At 38.7% G+C, this 18,171-nt stretch overlaps 2 protein-coding genes across 2 annotated transcripts in view; one reads left to right on the top strand and one right to left on the bottom strand.

Moving 5' to 3' along the window:
- map3k10 (mitogen-activated protein kinase kinase kinase 10) overlaps positions 1 to 18,171 on the bottom strand; it is a 63,877-nt gene that overhangs the window by 14,732 nt on the left and 30,974 nt on the right. Inside the window, exons 2-7 of the mRNA XM_057838725.1 lie at positions 8,721 to 8,901; positions 8,505 to 8,653; positions 5,371 to 5,546; positions 4,991 to 5,237; positions 1,106 to 1,228; positions 827 to 965 (exon numbers count right to left, since the gene is read on the bottom strand). Of these exons, the coding sequence (XP_057694708.1) occupies positions 827 to 965; positions 1,106 to 1,228; positions 4,991 to 5,237; positions 5,371 to 5,546; positions 8,505 to 8,653; positions 8,721 to 8,901 (1,015 nt within the window). The remainder of the gene's footprint in view (positions 1 to 826; positions 966 to 1,105; positions 1,229 to 4,990; positions 5,238 to 5,370; positions 5,547 to 8,504; positions 8,654 to 8,720; positions 8,902 to 18,171) is intronic.
- capn12 (calpain 12) overlaps positions 1 to 18,171 on the top strand; it is a 271,950-nt gene that overhangs the window by 226,924 nt on the left and 26,855 nt on the right. The window lies entirely within an intron of this gene.

The following is an 18,171-nucleotide window of genomic DNA, read 5'->3' as shown; positions in this document are numbered from 1 at the left end:
TTTCTACATCCGACGACATGCTCGAAATACGACGATTCATGACAGCGACGCAGTTTCTGTTTTCACGTAAGACGGACGCACCGCGCATTTTCTTGTGAGAGAAATCTACATGGGTTCCAAGAATGTTAGTGCAAGTGGTGAAAAAAGAAGTCCGTTTTCACTGTCAAGTCAGCCACGCGATGAGTTCAGGTACACCACGCAAAACACACTCGCCACATTATAACCCGATTCGTTACATCATTACAGGTATTATTAATATTATTATTATTGTTATATTATTATTCCTATTTTTATTAATAATTTATTTGTTTTGCTCTGTGTAATTGCTATTTGCAATAGTAACAGCAGTATTTATTAAGGATTTTGTGCAGGTTTTCGGACTGTGGAAAAAAATTTATGTAATTATAATAATGTATTCTTACGGGGAAAATCATCCTCGACATGCGAAATTTTCGACGTACAAACAAGGTCCTGGAACGAATTAACTTTGTATGTAGAGGTACAACTGTATTTGCTAATATTGAAATATTCACTGCACTAAGAAAGCATCGATAAAGGTCTTATGTACCAAAAAACGGTGGTTTGAAATTGCCAAAAATAGTTACTTGCTATATAAAGGGTTAACGGTCATCTGTAAATGTCATCTTTTGAATTTAACAATTGTAGTGACCCCCGTCGCTGATAAGGTTAAGTATGAAGAAAAAAATGTAAATTTAACTATCTTGTTTGAGGTAGTAAGATGAGTTCCTTTAATGGTTAATGGGAAAATTAGAAAATGCGTGTAAGCATATTAAAAGCACACGTCCAACTACTTGAGTGGCCATACTTCTCCTCGCCCCCGACCCTCTCTCTCTGGTGGGTGGAGCTGGGCCCCCACGTGCGCCCTTTCTTCTTGCCGGCAGACATGTCTTCCTTCTTGCAAACTGCACTTCGGCCCCACGTCTTGCTGCCATCACCTGGGGTCACTGTTACACACACACACACACACACACACACACAAGAAAATTTAAGTACAGGACATGTTTATTGTTTAACCTGTCCATATTTGTTGCACTTAATGTTTGTCGAGGCAGTGCAATGTTTGAGATGCATGTAAAAATCTCACGTCGTATGGCTCGGAGGCGTGGAATGACACCAGGGCTGGCGGGCGGCGTGGTACTCTCGCTACCCTGCATCTTCCTCTTGTCCACGCTGGGGGACGCCTGCACCGTGATCTTATGCTCAAAACCTTTTAGCACATGAACAAACATAGAAACAAATATATATTACTTTAAACTTTGTTGGAAAAAAAAAATCAAATGCTGTGCTTAATTTATCCTGGTAAGGACATTACTTGTGTTACACTGACAGAGAGATTGGTTTTTGCTTGGGCTGCAACGATTTATCGATTCACTCGAGTAACTCGATCAGAAAAAGCTTCGAATCCAATTTTGCTGTTTCGAGGATTTGTTTAATTAGAGTGGTGTTGAATTGGTTTGTTTTGAAAGTGTTTGCATTTAGCTTTATTGATTTGGGTGCTCAACCATGAGAGACAGAATGTGGAACAAAAACAGAAAATCACATTGTTTGATTTTTAAAGAATTTATTTCCAAATTAGAGTGGAAAATAAGTATTTGGTCACCTACAAACAAGCAAGATTTCTGGCTGTCAAAGAGGTCTAACTTCTTCTAACGAGGTCTAACGAGGCTCCACTCGTTACTAGACCTGTCGCGATAACAAATTTTAGTGTGCGATAATTATTCTCATAAATTTTTGCGATATGCGATATTATTGCATCCCCCCCATTTTTTTAAAACTAATTTACAATAACACAGTGAGAATACATTATATATTAATAGATCAAGTACACCCATTTAAACGCGATAAATATTTACTAAATTCAAAAATACTTTTTAAGAAATCACTAAAAACAATAGACCATGCCTCTTAAGTAAAAAACAACAATATTGATACCGCACAGAAACACAAAATAAATAAAATGTGTTTAAAAAAAAAAAAAAAAAAAAAATTGCACTTAATAACTTAAGCATTTAGGCAAATGAAAACTTTTCCCGTCATAGCCTCTGCAGCGGTGTTCCATAGGGATGCAACGATACAGTTAAGTCACAGTTCGGTACGATTTTTGATACAGGGGACACGATTTTCGACACGATTCAATACATTTAATGCTCTGTAAAACAAAAACAAAACAAAAAATTGTTTCGTTTTTTTTTTTTTTTTTTTTTTTGCTAACGAGCAAAAATTAAATTGGCATCATATAAACATGCATTTTAGTGCATAATATTTATGTGCTTACTTCTTACTGATCTGAAAAAAGTTTGTATAAAAGTGCTGAGAACAATCTTTACTGTTTGTAAAGTGAGGCAGGGCACACTGTTGACTGCTACAGCTCTCTTAGCAGCTAGGTTTACTACATGAGACATCTTATTTGTGGTCCGAATCCATCTGTGTCACGTGCTGAATTAACAATATTTGCAACATTATCTATAGTCACTGGTATGGATTGATTTGGCCTTCTTAACTTCCATTCAGTCATGACAGTTTAGAATTCATCTATGTAGTATATGGACTACGTGTCCCATAATCACTCTGGGCTCACATAGCCAATGGCATGGGACGTAGGACATCTAGTTTGCCATTTCATGATATCTAGTGTGTGGGCGCATTAAAAATGTTAGCAAGCGCCGCTGAAGTCACGTCTGCTCATTACTACACAACACCAGACTTTCATAAACAGGACGAGTTTGAAGCACAGCGCTCTTAATTTCATTCAGCTGTTCGGTGTCAAAGCGAGGTTGTTCGTAGCAGCCAAGTCGGTAACAATGTTTTGGCGGACTTCGTTGTAAATATCCGGCGTTTTGCCGAAAAATAGCCGGCCCGCGTGAAATGTCACTCCTGACGGGAGCGCCCACACGTCAACAACACCAGCGCGCCATAAATGGGCTACAGCAGGGGTCTCCAACCCAGTCCTCAAGGCCCACTGCGGGTCCTGGTTTTTGTTCCAGCCGATCCAGCAGAGACAGTTGAACCAATGAGGCTTCTGTTAAAACAAGCCACACCTGACTGCAGTCAACTGATTGCACTTGTAAAACACCAGATTGGGGAAAAAGTGTTGTCATCTTGTTTGGTAGGAATGAAATCCTGCACCCACAGTGGGCCTTTGTGGAATAGGTTGGGGACCCCTGGTCTACAGTCACTCCGGAGCACTGACGCGGCCGGCATACGTTGAACAATAGGATATAATGGGAATGATTAGCTCCGGCGCTAGTTTTTGCCAGACCTGGAAGGAAGATGCATTTTGCGCAGTTGGTAACGAACTTTTAACAGCACGTCAGCCGCACACGCGCACGCACGTGCACGCGAGGCGATAAATCGCAGCGGTAGACTTTTTCTTCCTCAGACAAAACTTTTTTGTCTCTGTTGCTCTGCCATCTTTGCAGAATACGCGCGAAAGCGTTAGCAACGACTTCTGTCTTTATAATAAATTAGGAAAAGGGGAAGTGACGTATGCCGTAAAGCAGTCACCACATTTGTGTTTTTTTTGGGCGGAGCAGGGTTCCTGCCACCCTCTTCAAAGGTAATTAATGCTGGTGAAAGCAATGCAGACCCCCTCAGGATATAAAAGAGAAGTCATTCAAGTAGTTGTCATTCGACATGTCATCACAAATGTTATGAAGATATTTTATAAAAGTTGAAAAGTTACCTAGTGTTGGTTTAAGCTAACGGACATTTGTTATGCAAGTCAAGTTAGCCAATTGTTCTATTGTTGTATTTAGATCCTCATTTATTTTTTTTAGACTGCTCGAGGCTAAGCTATTTTAATTTATTTTTAAATGCATTTATTGTTCTTGTAAAATGTAAGTGCAATTATGCATCGTTTGAACAAACACTCGTTTTGTATTCGCATTTAATGCTCTTTTGAAAGTGCAATCAAGGCATGCCGAAATAAATATTATTACAACCATAAACACTTGTTTATTTGTTTTACATCTCCTAAAATGTATTCTGAAACGCATCAAATGTTAGTAATCCGATTAATCGATTATTCGAACTAAACGATCGGTTAATCAATTACTTAAATAATTGATCGCTGCGGCCCTAGTTGTCACGTCAGTCAATCACAGGGAGGATATAGAGACAGGCACCCATTCATACATTCAATGAAAATTAAATTCCGGTAAATTAAATCATAGTCATTCTTCATTAAGTAATTGAATTGAAAAATGCACGTTAAGTTTACATAAATTGAATTTCAACTTGATGGTTTGACACAGTTTGTTTCATGAAAATGCAATGAAGGGATCATATTTTTTGTAAATACAGAATTAAAGTGATGTCAAATAAAGTGATGGATCAAATGGTTACGCTGCAAGTAAACCGAATCGAATTAAATCATTGTTGACGTGACTTGATTGAATTTAAGTGTTTGGATTCACAATTTATTCGAATTGAATACAATAAAAATGAACAGATTTTATTTTATTTTTTAAATAATGCAGATTTATAAGGCAACACAAAGATAAAGCAATTAAAAGAAATAATTTAGAATGGAATTTAATCTATTTTTTTCCATTAGATGATTGGTGGGTTATCATTGACACCATTGAATTTGATCGACAGTAATCAAATTTTAATTAACTTTTTGAAGTTTGCATAATTACAATAATGGCAGTTAAAACCAATGGAAACAAAATACAATATTAAGGGGGAAAAAGGTTGGAATATAAAAAATCTACTAAAAACAAAAAACAGATTTGAATCCAATTACCATGTTGCCATTTTACTTTTGTGGGGGAAATAAATTATTTCATTTATTATCAAGCAGACAAATGAAGTTAAATGTTCTGTGTTAATGTATAGCGTATGCCAAAATTACAGCAATACATGACGTAGGCTATTAAAGTGTGTATGATTTTAAATGGATGTTACTGTATTCTCATTATAGTAAATTTTCAAAAATATTGTTGTCAGTGTTTTTCGTGGCACCCACCAGAGGGCAGACTGATGCTGTTGCCATCCCTGCACAGCTTCAACAGCCTGCTCTTCTTAAAGTGCCCCTTCCTCTTCTTCACGCTGGGCTTTTCCTGGTACATCTGATGGATGATGATGTTGAGCTCGCGCTCCACGATGTCGATCTCGCGCTCGGCCAGCTCTTGCTCTCGCCTCCTCAGCTGCTCTTCCTGCTCCCGCTGTTCTTGGGCCGCCCGGGCCAGCGCCTCCTCCCAAGACCTCAGCTCCTGACGAGAGCGACAAAGAGAATGCTTTTTCCGGCTTTGTTAGCACCTCCTCCAACACCTCCGTTTGTCGCTAAAGTGCAGAAAACCCCCTCGGGCACCTACTGACAAAGTGAGATTTAGCGGGGGGGTTCACCTTCTCTTTGGCCCGCAGCTCGTCAAACATCTGCTGGATCTCCAGCCTCCAGTCTTCCTGCAAGGAGTGGAAGGACTCCAGGGGCATCTGGAACATGGCCGACTGTTCTATGGCCAGCAGCCGGTGGTGAATACTGGTAAAAGACGGCCTGCTGTGGGGGTTCGGGCTCCAGCACTCTGAGGGATAACACACACAGAAACATGAACTCGGGGGGTATCAAATTTATTGTAATTATGAGTTCAATCATAGTCATGTTTTCCCTCAGGGAGTTAGTTGTTATAGTGAAAACACAGAAAGTAATGTGGTCAAAACAGTGTGATGTGTGGGGCTGCTTTGCTCCATCCCTACCTGGACAGATTGCTGCTGCTATTGAAGCAGCAGAACAACGATTAAAATATACCAGGAATCTCTAAATGTAAACGTACTTTACATGTGTTTAAATATGAGTTTAAACAGTTCTGAGAAATTTTTGCTATAATTATTTCACAGAATTATTGTTTCTGAGGGTGGTGCAACCAGTTATTAACCTTAGAGCACAGTACTGTTTCACATCCGGCAAGGTAAGTAAAACTTTATTTTTCCTAAATAAATAAAAATTTCTATTTAATTTGGTTGTCTTTGTGATTTATTAAAATTGTGATGAAGTAAAACATTCTGTAATACCTGTGCAAAAAAAGAAAGATGTAAAATGTGCAATAAAACAGTCACAGTCACAGAATACAGTAGGTTCATTGACATTTAAAACGAAACATCAAATGCCGCAATCTTATCTTTTTCAGAGAGTGCAAAATCAATATATATTGGTAATTATTTTGGGTTTTATTTATTTTGAGGTTAAAACCTTTATCATGTCAATCCTAGCAGAAGTAACTCTTTTCTTGATAAATTGGGGGGGAAATGCAGAGTAAAATTTACGCATAAAAGTGGAGAAAAACAGATAAATCCAGTATTTTTAGAAAATGGCGTACACGACCCAAATGTATGCGATGTTCACTTATGAGGATGCCGGGTCTCAATTATAATTATGTATATATTTTAATTATTATAATTATTTTTTTTTTTATATAACTATCATTAATAATATTATAATGAACTAAGAAAATGTTAATAAAAATATGTTTTTTAGTAATTTATTTAAAAACATAAAAAGTTAAACATAATGTTATAATAACATTTACTGTAATAAATAAATAAAAACTAAGTTTAAACCTATTAATAATAAATGCGAGAATATTCTGCATTAACTCATTGCCTGCCACTGACAATCCGGGACGACAGGCTGTCGGCACTTTGACGGCACTCGACGTCCCATCCATTTTGACTGGGATTGCTGAAAGCAATCATTCATTCCTAGCCTCTCACAGTCAAAATGGATTGGACGATTAGTGCTGTCAATGGTTGCGAATTAGCTTAATGACTGCCTGATCAAGGGTGAAATACTTGAGTAAATTTTGAGTAATATGAAGGTTTATATACTCAGTGTTGTTTTTCCCTAAACCCTTTGTTCTGTTCGAAACCTGCCCACTTTTTTGCTAGTGGATTGAATTTGAACTGTGATTTACGTCAGCCGGAAAATAATAAAACTTTGGAGTATATTATTTTCGGATCAAGATCGACCCATTTCAAGTTTGGGTATGTAAAAAGTGCAATTTATTTTTATATCCAAACTTGAAAACTGGTCAATTTTGTCTAGGGGTGCCCCGATTGCGTACGTATTTTTGCATCCGAGTCCGAGTCACCCGATTGTTAGAATATGCCGATACAGAATCCCAATATGATACCGAAAAAAGTTGTTTTTAAAAAATTTGAACAGAAGTTCCAAACATCAAACAGTACTGTACTTTTTAGAGTACTTCCTCTTCTGCTTTTTCCGGGAGTGTTGCGGAGTATAAAACATATATGGCGGAAAACACAGACAAGACTGAAAAAGCAGTTTCTGCTCTTGCAACCCTCTATAAAATTGACTGCTGTATTTTAAGCCAAAAGAACTGTTGTGTTTGATAGAACAATATGTCTGTATGCTGCCATAGCAGATTCATGGCGCTTTACGCCCCCGAACAATTTTTAATTTGTCCCTTTTACCCAGGAAACCCCTGTTTACAGACATCACGCAGCAGCTTTTGTTTCAACCCAGCCATAAAAATAAGGTAGGTAATTATATTTATTTTTCAAAATGTCTGTCATTTTTAGCTTCGAATCATTAATCGATATCGAAAATTTCGTTTTTTTTTTTTTTTTTGTAAAAAGCGACTTTAAAAAACTATTCACTCGCATATTTTAAACTTTTAAACAAATTACATCACAATGAAAAAATGGTGTCTGTAAAAAAGTCACGGATATCTACCTCATAACTATCGCTTTATTGTATTTTTTGTATTACTGTCGCATTTTCCCCGATATGTTATATCGTAAATAATCGATCCAAACAAAGAAAAATTGAAAAAAAAAAAAAAAATGTTAAAAATGGTAAATATATAAAAAAGAAAATCTCGACCACTCCTTGATGTCTGCGATTTCTGCATCACAACCCTTGTTATATTACCATGTTTCACCCAGGAAATCCCCCCAAAATAGAGAGAGAGAGAGAGAGAGAGAGAGAGAGAGAGAGAGAGAGAATAGAGAGAAAGCACTGGAGACTTCTAAAGTGGCCAGCAATGAACACCTGTGGAGAGATCTGAAAATGGCAGTTTGGTGAAGGCACCCTTCAAATTTCAGAGACCTGGAGCATTTAGCTCCAAAAATCTAAAATTCCAGCAGAGCTTTGTAACAAACTCATTGATGGATACCGGAAGCGGTTCTTCGCAGTTATTTTGTCTAAAGGTTGTGCTACCAAGTATTAGGCTGAGGGTTCCAATACTTTTGTTTGGCCCATATTTTTAGTTTTGTATAAATGATAATGATTTTTTTTTCATTCTCTTTTGCTTTTTTCATTGCAAGCAAAATAAATGAAGATATTACTACTAAAGCATTTGTAATTGCAATCATTTTCTGGAAGAAATTGAGCATTATCTGACAGAATTGCAGAGGTGCCAATACTTTTGGCCAGCACTGTAAGTCAGGCTTTGGTTTTTTTCAAGCGATGGTGTGACACTTGGCTTGTATTTATTATGTAGTGGTGAAGAAGTCCAACTTACCTGCTAAGAGCTGAGCAAAAGGTTCAGGACATGTCGACGGGACAGGAAGCGTGAGTTTGTTGACGGCCACGCCATAGGCCACGGCCAGTGCGTCTATCTCTCTGTATGGAACCTCGCCGGTCAGCAGCTCCCACAGCAGAACGCCAAAACTGTGACAACACAAACCGAGCTGGAATGCGATGCACAAAAGAGGAGAAAGAGGACTGGGGCACTCACCTCCAAACGTCGCTGCTTTTGGAAAAAAGTGAGAGCTTGATGACTTCGGGTGCCATCCAGGCGTACGTTCCCGCCGCGCTCATCTTGGTGGTTTGGTGCCATTCTCGCGCCAGGCCAAAGTCAGTGATCTTCAAGGTTTTCTCGCTTAGGTCGTCTCGCTCCACCGGCTCCAGAATAAGTACTGAAGTGAATTAAGAGGAACACACATGACACTTATGACATGGCTCAACAAACTAGTCGAATAACAAAACTGCCCAGGGCACTTTGAATTTACTGTCGTAACAGTGTTATTGAAACATTTTTAATCAAAAACAAAAAAGAAAAGAAAATGTGATGAGTTTGTGTGTGTATGTATTGCAATATGTATAGCACATATTTTTGGGGAAATGTACACGTGTAGAGTATACAGTTGTACAGTTTGATATCCTTTTCTTCATGTGGTGATTTTCCCTGAAGGAAAGGGATAGATAAAGTTTACTGAATTGAATTTTTTATTTATTTTGTTTTTGATTTTTTATAATTGTGTGTGTATCTCGTCTCCTGTATGTCAAGGTGACAGTAGAATATGCCAACAACTGATAGAAATTGATAGTCACTTATTTTGTTTTTTATAATTATGTAATGGTAAATGGTGTTATACTTGTATAGCGCTTTTCTACCTGTCAAGCTTTACACTACATTGCCATCTACCTACTGGTGGCACAGCACCAGGAGCAATGTGTAGCTCAGTATCTTGCTGAAGGATACTTAGGCGAGTTCATCAGGGTGGAGAATCGAACCTAAAACCCCTGAGTTGGGGGACAACTACTCCACCACTGAGCTACGCCATCCCCGAATTATGTGTGTATCTCGTCTCCTGTATGTCAAGGTGACAGTAGAATATGCCAACAACTGACTGAAATTGATAGTCACTGTTGTTTGTTGTTCATTGAAAATGTTTGTAAATAAACATGGTAAAAAAAAAAATAAATAAATAATAATATACTAGAAGGAGGTTTTTGTAGTCACGTAATATAATTTTTAGAGACAGTTTTTATTGACAATGTCAAATAGCACAGATGAATTATATGTTGATAAATAAAACACTAAATGTAACTTTGGAGTAGAAAAAAAATGATAATTTGTGAATCAAAATGTAAAAAAAAAAAAAATCAAATGAAAAAAAAATTTGAAAATGAGCCAATAGACAAAAAACTCTCCACATTTCCGGAAAATTTTGTTTTAACTTAACCTTCTGTATATTTTTTATGAATATAACTGTACCTGTGGAAATATGGTGGCAGTTCAGATAAATAAAATAAAAGATAAATAAACACATCTAAAAACAGATGTAATACAACTAAATTATTGTATTACTTTATAACATTTTAAAAGAATTTAAATTCAACAATATTTATAGCAATCACCATTTTTAAATACAGTGCTGCCTTGATATACAATTAAATGAATTGCATCGCCACATTCAAACAGTCATACTTCAAATCACCTTTCAACATAAAAAGGAATAGAAATAGAAACAGAAATGCCATTCCACTGACTCAAAAACAAAAACATACAGATTTAACTATACATGGAGCTGGAAAATTATTAATCGTTCTTTTCAGAAAATAACAATATTATATACTTGTGAGCAGAGGCAATTGCTCTAAGACTCCAAGGGAAGCTCAGCTTCCCCCAAAATGTCAAAAAATAAGTGATCGAATGTATACTGTTGTGTGTACATGTCATTGACTAAATATGCACTACAACGCTCTCAGCGTTTGTTCAGAATTACCTTCTTAACACTGGTTACAATGCAGATTGATTTTCATTCATTCATTCGCGCAGCTTCACAGTCCTTTAAACAGAGTGGACACCAGGGGTCGCGTTAACTGAATATTTTCCGTCGTTGACCGATTTTTTAAAACGGTGACGGAAAAAACTGAAGTCCATCCGTCATTTTGACCGGTTGCAATTCACACCCCAGACCACAGGGTGGCGAGTGAGCATATTAATTAGCTATTGTCTCTCTTGATGCATGACGTCGTTGGCCTTACTCTGAAAAAATGTCAAGGCAACTGAGTGTCCGAAGTTTCTTCAAAAAGCCCCAAAACGACGATGGTGTTGATAAAAGAGGTGAAAAAACAGGGACTGCACAAGCGTGCACGCAATTCAAGTCCATGCGCACCAGGAGGAAAGTGTGAGACTACGTTCAGGCCACAGCAGGTGAACTGTTAATTTCATTGTTCCATGTGCTACATATGGTAGGCTACCTACTTACTGGGGCCTCAGTGACGTTTCTTATTCTCGCTATATGATTATACAACTTTAACATTTATTAATAATACGCTCTGTGTGTAGTATCATCCATCGCTTTTCCTTTTTAAATGGGCACTTATAAGCGAACGCAAGAAGTAACAACGGGAACATTTTTAAACAGGCATTTCACGGGAGAGCATTTCGACTCTTCGGCCAATCATATAGCGAGAGCGAGTGGATAGTGAGGGGACCGCGCGCGGCTCTTAAGTGTCTCTGTCACGTGACTCTCGTAGCCGGTAACGCGCTCGGCCAAATGGACACACAAGTACGGAAGGTGAATTATGCCAAACAAAGGGTCACCACAATGTCATTATCATCATTTTAAAAATTTAAGTAACGGGTAAAAATAGATTATGACCGGATTTTTATGACCCTGTCAGTCAAAATGACAGACAACGAAAAAGTCTAGCGCAACCTCTGGTGGACACTGTGCGTTTCCAGAGTGCATTGTTCCACTACAGTAAGAGGAGATGAATCATTGGCTAAAGCCTTGGTTTATCCCGCCCATCGGACGCTGAGCATCTCTGGGGGTCTAGGGACAGTGGGCAGGGCTCGCTGGCAGGGACGCTCTGCTTCTCTTCATGATGATTGAATGATCTGCCTGAGGCGGAATCGCTTTTTGATTGACAGCGAAATGAGCGGCTTGGTGATCGTATTAAAATACACGGGAAGCATTTTTTTCAATTTATATTCCATTGTTCTGAGTTGAACCGGAGACTTTAATAATCATCCTAGGCCCTAGGGACACTTGCTTTGTTAAAAACGACCGGAGCAAACTAAGCTTGTATTTTTTTTTTTTTTTTTTTATTGTAGCTGCTTGTCTTTGGTACTTGACTTCTGGCACTCTAGTTTCAATCCCTACCAAGCAGTAGGTGCCGCTGAGCCCCTCCACCGTCACAAAGCACTAATAGGTGGACAAATATTGAGCTTCTCCTCATTGAAAGACCAGCTTCCACCACTGCTTGTGAGTAACATTTTTTTTTTCCATCAATCCATTTTTTGTGTTTAAATATCAGTTACATTAAGTGTCATAACACCATGAAATAAATGCTATTCCTAAGCTTGTCTATCATGTTTTGCACTGTTTTTTAGCATAATGCTAAACTTACTTTATTTTTGTTAGCTTGATGCCACCACCAAAAGTAACCAAAATATAACGCAATGCAGTTGTAGATCACTACAGACTACAACCATGACAATGAGGAGGAGTCTCGTGCTGGCAGCATTTCCGCCCGTCGTTCAACATCTCTCTGCCTCATACACCACGGAGGACTTACTTCATTTCCGCGTGCGAGCGGGCTATGGAAATATTTGGAGTGTACACACTTGGCGAGTACTGGGAGGCAGGTGGAGGCTGGCTTCTCGCTCTCACTCTTATCTGCAGGCTTATGCAAAGGGTGGCGAAGCTCACCGTAACACACACACACACAAAAACAGCAGTCTGTTTACATACACATGCTCTCCTCAGCACACACAGCAAAGCCTTTACGTGATAAAAGGCGTGCCTCTCTGTCCACAAGTTCTCGGAGAAACCTGTTTTACTTTTACACAGTCATTTCATTTCCCAATTACTCAGTCTGACTCCTTAAAGATACACTAGTCTGTGAGACAAATAAAAGTTCACAAATAGTGCATAATTCCCTTTTATTGATGTCTTTAAATGCATTCACAACTGTCTAAAAGCAGTCTGAGGGCCTACAAACTTTATTCAATTAGCATCGTTCATAGATGTGACTGTTTTTGTCTATGTGCCTCTTTCATATGTGGCGAAAATATCTTTAACACCATATTCAAAAGCAATGACAGAAGAATTACACCTTTGATGATGTACGCTGCAACACTACTACACTACTACAAATAAGGAAATAGAAAACAATACAATGACCACTGTCACTGTGAAATACAAGATGAGCCCAAGATAAAATGGAAAAATATCAATGACGACATTGATTAATAGACTTCTACTTTATTTTGATCACATAACAGTTGACTATTGAAAGATCTTGAGTCCCTAAATTGTCTAATATTTTGGAGGCCTCAATTAGGAACAGTTGTTGTACACCACTTTAAAGAACAAGCTCACTAATTAAAAAGTTACATAATTACTGACTTTTCAGTCCTTTTTTATCATAACCATTAACCTGCTACTCTTTCATCCACCATCTTTAGACCTTGACCCCTCGCTGAGTGTTGAGAAATGTACCTGAGTCACTGTTTAAACAACAACACACAAGTCAACAGTGACGCTCAGCTCTAATTTAAATCTTCTCCTCCAAATGTAATAAAGTTAACATATTAGCCAACAGTCTTGCCCCAAAGAAAAGAATCATGTCAGTTTCTAATATCATTAATCATGAGGTCACTCACTCCCATTGACGGCGATAGACGTTCAATTCATTTTCAAAATGGACTAAATGTCTGTCGCCGTCAATGGCACTGAAACATGATCAATGTACAAATGGAATTCATGTACTGTAGTTGTTGTGTGTGTGAGAGAAGGACATGTCAAACCACTTTCCAGGTTGTTTTGGCTAAAGTGCTGTATCATCACCCTGATGTTATGGTAACAAGGGCGGAGGTCACACTAGTGAGAAGAGCGGGCGTGTCACCCGAGGAAAACCCTCACGTTTGCCCTCTTGATTTTAAGTCATTGAAGTTTTGAAAACATGAATATGATCAAAGTTTTCAGGAAGAATAAACAAAGCAAGATTGACACATTAATGCTGAGGCGGGGCGGGGGGGTTAAGGGAAGTTTACGTAGCAATATTTGTCCTACTACAGAAACATTTGAGCCAAGATTGTACAGGGTGTCCATAGTCTCTTTACCATTTCAAAAATTTATTAAAATGCAAGTTTTTTTTTACCTCTTTTAATACACTTCTACATTGGCACCATTAGTTGCACGAAGCACAAATGACTCTTCTGCAAATGTTTACCTTGACCTTTTAACCGAATATGTGGCACCACAACTGAATGACCTTCAACCATCATTTTTCAGCAAGATGGTGCACCACCACATTGGGGGCTGCATGTTCGTGGGTTCCTCAATCAAACATTTCCAGACCGATGGAATGGAAGGGGTGGGCCAATTCCTTGGCCGCCACGTTCACCAGATATCACTCCCCTGGACATCTTTCTATGGGGCTATGTTAAAGATATCGTGTATCGAACAAAGATAAGGGACATTACTGACCTTAAGCGAAGGATTACTGATGCCATTGCCACAACTGATGAGGCTATGCTACAGCAAACATGGCAAGAAATCGAGTACCGTCTTGATGTGCTTCGTGCAACTAATGGTGCCCATGTAGAAGTCAGGCATGAAAATCTCTCACCTTTCGGCGAAATTCGCCGTTTTGAAGTCAAAAAGGGCGACCTACGTGAATTGCGTAGATCCGAGGAGAAATTCTTTTTGGGAGGAGGGGGGGGGGGGGGTCGGGAGGTTTTATTTAATTATCATTATTATCATCATGTGATTAACTTATTACGTAAACTGAGCACTTAAGAACACAGTCAGCAAATCCTTCTAGATGCTTCGCTGACGAGAACCAATCATCGGCCCAAGCTGCGTTCCATTATTCCAAACGCGCGCACTCCTTACGCGTGTACATGGAGTGCTCGGAGAGCCTTCGGTTGCATTGCAAAGCTAAAAAGCAGGCCTTATCCACATCGGGGCAGACCAGAGCGCAGCATACACACTTGCCTGTATTTGCCAGCAGATTGAATTTGGTGAGTAATGGTTTCAATCGTTTTCACGTTTTGCGATATAAAAAAGTTACTGCCATTCGTTGCAGCTTGCGTTGAACACTGCCAGAGCTAGCCAAATCTCCCATGAAAAAAAATAGCTCCCGTTAAATTGGCGTCAAGCTTGTGTATTTAACGGTAATATAAACGAAGAAACACACTGTTGAGTCAAATTAAGCGGCATTCTCTCGGATGGAGGGGGCGCCTCACATCGCTCCCGTCGTCCGCCGGAGACGCGTTATTTTCGGCTTGGATTTGAGCTGACGGCCGGTGTCGGCACAACAGCGGCCCGACGAGTGGTGGGAATGAGTCCTGCTTCTTAAAGCTTTTCAGAAATACAGGGATCCCTCGTTTTTCGCGGTTAATGGGGACCAGAACCCGCCACAATAAATGAAAACCGCGAAGTAGCGCCCCCCCCCCCCCCCCCCCCATTTTTTGTGCGTGTTCAATGCATTTATTCAGATTTTACATTGGAAAAAAGATACATATATATATAAGACATGTTTTTTCACTTTTTTCACCAAAGTATCATTTATAAATGGTTTTCAAGCACTTCAAAATGTAAGAATTATGATAAGTTTTAAACATGTTACTGCCCCACCGAATTATTTTTAAACAAGAATAAAGTAGTTAGAAAATGCTTGGCTTTATTAAAAGCTTCATCGTGAGTCTACTCAAACCCTCTCAGGCTTTGGTAAACGGTGATTGGCACATGTGCAAAGTTTTTCTTTTTATATATATTTTTTTGTTTGAAGCAACTTATTTGATTGAATAATAAAGACACAAATGTCCTAGCCAAAATGTGGCCCAAACGCAAAACATTACTTAAATGGAAACATTTGTTTCAATCAAGAAAAATAGTTTTCAAATGCTTTTTTTGTCTCAAATTTATTATTGCAATCAAAAACTTTTTTTTAATTGAAGCTACTTTATGGGATTAAAAGTAAATACTGTATTTTGATTGAAGCAACTTTGTTTTTGATAGAAGTAACTTTGTTTTTTGATTGAATAATAAAAACACAAATCTAACTCCATCGTTATTGAGTGAGAAAGAAATTAAGAAAGCTTTAAAACTAAAAGCCACCGGGGAGTCTGTTTGTTTTTTTAAATATTTATATTTCATTACATAGACATGCGTCGTAGGGAAGGGAGATTGAGGGATAAAAAAAAAGGAGTTAGATGAGGCTGCTAAAGGCAGTGGATACCTCATCAGCTGGGTGAATAGCAGACCTGGTAAGAACAAGTTTGCAAGGATAGTCTGGTATTAAATCCAATTATAAACACAATTACAATGTTATTTTTCTATAAGATTTTTATGTCATTACTTTATTAATCATTAGGTGCTAGAGTTGTTAAGTATGGATAATAATGAAATAATAGTTTTAAGAAAACTGTGCTGTTGGTGGCTCAGTGACCATTTGATGTGGTTTGTTCTCAGATGAACAAGTTGAGGAAGGAAGTTTTGATGCAGAGGTTGAAGGAAGAAAAGAGGCAGACTGACTGAGTCACAGCCAGAAAGTGTTGATGACAGTTTTGATTTCTATTCACTGTTGCCCCCTCCCAATTAAAGTATGTCACAGTCGCAGCCAATTATTATCTAAAGCTGGTTAAAATTGAAGTTATGTTGTTTTAAGGTGTATTAAATACTTGTTCATGTGCCCCTTTTGATCTACGAGCACCCACCCCTCCACCGGTCTCTGCATGGCCCTGCTGAAACACAGTGTGGGTCGACAGAGCTCAATATTTTGTTGGGGTATACAATACAGTGTACTGGAATATATTTCCTCCACACCCTTCTCACCTTTTTAACCCCTGACCCATTTTCATGCCTGAGAAGTGTATTAAAAGAGGTTAAAAAAAAAAAAACTTCGATAAATGCTGAATACAATAGAACAAATCTGAATAAAATATCTAATCAATTGCATTTTTAACTAGAAACTGCAATTTCTGGAGAAATTAAACCTGGGTCTTTCCTGTGTGGCTATACAGATCGTAGCCCCGCCCAGGGCTATCAATGGAATGGACAAACATGCCCGTCAATGGTACTAAACAAAGTAAATGACATTAGAAATGAATTGGAAATTTGGACGTCCATGGCCGTCAATGGCGGCACCCCTCATTAGCGTCAATGGAATTGGGGAAGTTTGGGGGACACGTCCGATTGATATCTGGTCATTTTCTGTTGATATGGGGGGGGGGGAATTCCCATTGAAAATGAATGGGAAAAAATTTGGACGTCCATGGCCGTCAATGGCGGTACCCTTCATAAGCGTCAATGGAATTGGGGAAGTTTGGGGGACATGTCCTATTGATATCTGGTCATTTTCTGTTGATTTGGGGGGGGGGGAATCCCATTGAAAATGAATGGGGGAAAATTTGGACGTCCATGGACGTCAACGGTACCAACCTACATAGGCGTCAATTGAATCCAAGTACATTGACATCAATAGAATGAAAAAACATGATTAAATGCCATTAGAAATGAATGGGAAATCTGGATGTCCATGGCCGTCAATGGCGGCACCCTTCATAAGCGTCAATGGAATTGGGGAAGTGTGGGGGACACGTCCTATTGATATCTGGTCATTTTCTGTTGATTTGGGGAAACAAAAAATTCCCATTGAAAATGAATGGGAAAAAATTTGGATGTCCATGGACGTCAATGGTATCAACTTACATAGGCGTCAATGGAATCCAAGTACATTGGCATCAATAGAATGAAAAAACATAATTAAATGCCATTAGAAATGAATGGGAAATTTGGACGTCCATGGACGTCAAAGGCATCACCCTCCATAAGCGTCAATGGAATTGGGGAAGTTTGGGGGACACGTCTGATTGATATCTAGTCATTTTTTGTTGATTTGGGGAAACAAAAAATTTCCATTGAAAATGAATGGGAAAAAATTTGGACGTCCATGGACGTCAGTGGTATCAACTTACATAGGCGTCAATGGAATCCAAGTACATTGGCATCAACAGATTCGATATGCATGGCCGTCAACGGCATCAATGCAATGTAAATTCCATTGGAAATCCCATTGGAAGTGAATGGGAAATTCTCCAATTAAAAATGAACAGGAAAAATTTTGCCAAATTTCCGGGGAACCGTAAATTTTTGCCAAATTCTGTATACAGCTTTTATGCCCCTCACCGTCCCGGAATTTCTGATGCCCAAATTACGTGATTTGGTCAAGAATTGTAGGACTTGATACATTTTGAAAGTTTTTTTTTTTTTTTTTTTTACGGAAAATTGCCGTTTACGGGCGAACGGAAAATTTTTCAGGGCGGTTTGAAAAATTCCCATCGTCGCGCGAAAATTCCGGTCGTACCGATACTTGAACGGTGCCAATCAGTGCTACGGTTTGGGCTGCGCGTAGGCTCGAAAAAACGCGGAGAATAAGATGAA

The sequence above is a fragment of the Corythoichthys intestinalis genome, chromosome 6, assembly GCF_030265065.1.
Source record: "Corythoichthys intestinalis isolate RoL2023-P3 chromosome 6, ASM3026506v1, whole genome shotgun sequence".
In the NCBI taxonomy this organism is placed as follows: Eukaryota; Metazoa; Chordata; class Actinopteri; order Syngnathiformes; family Syngnathidae; genus Corythoichthys; species Corythoichthys intestinalis.
Note: the sequence above shows the minus strand (reverse complement) of the source record. Positions and strands in the feature narration are given on the sequence as shown.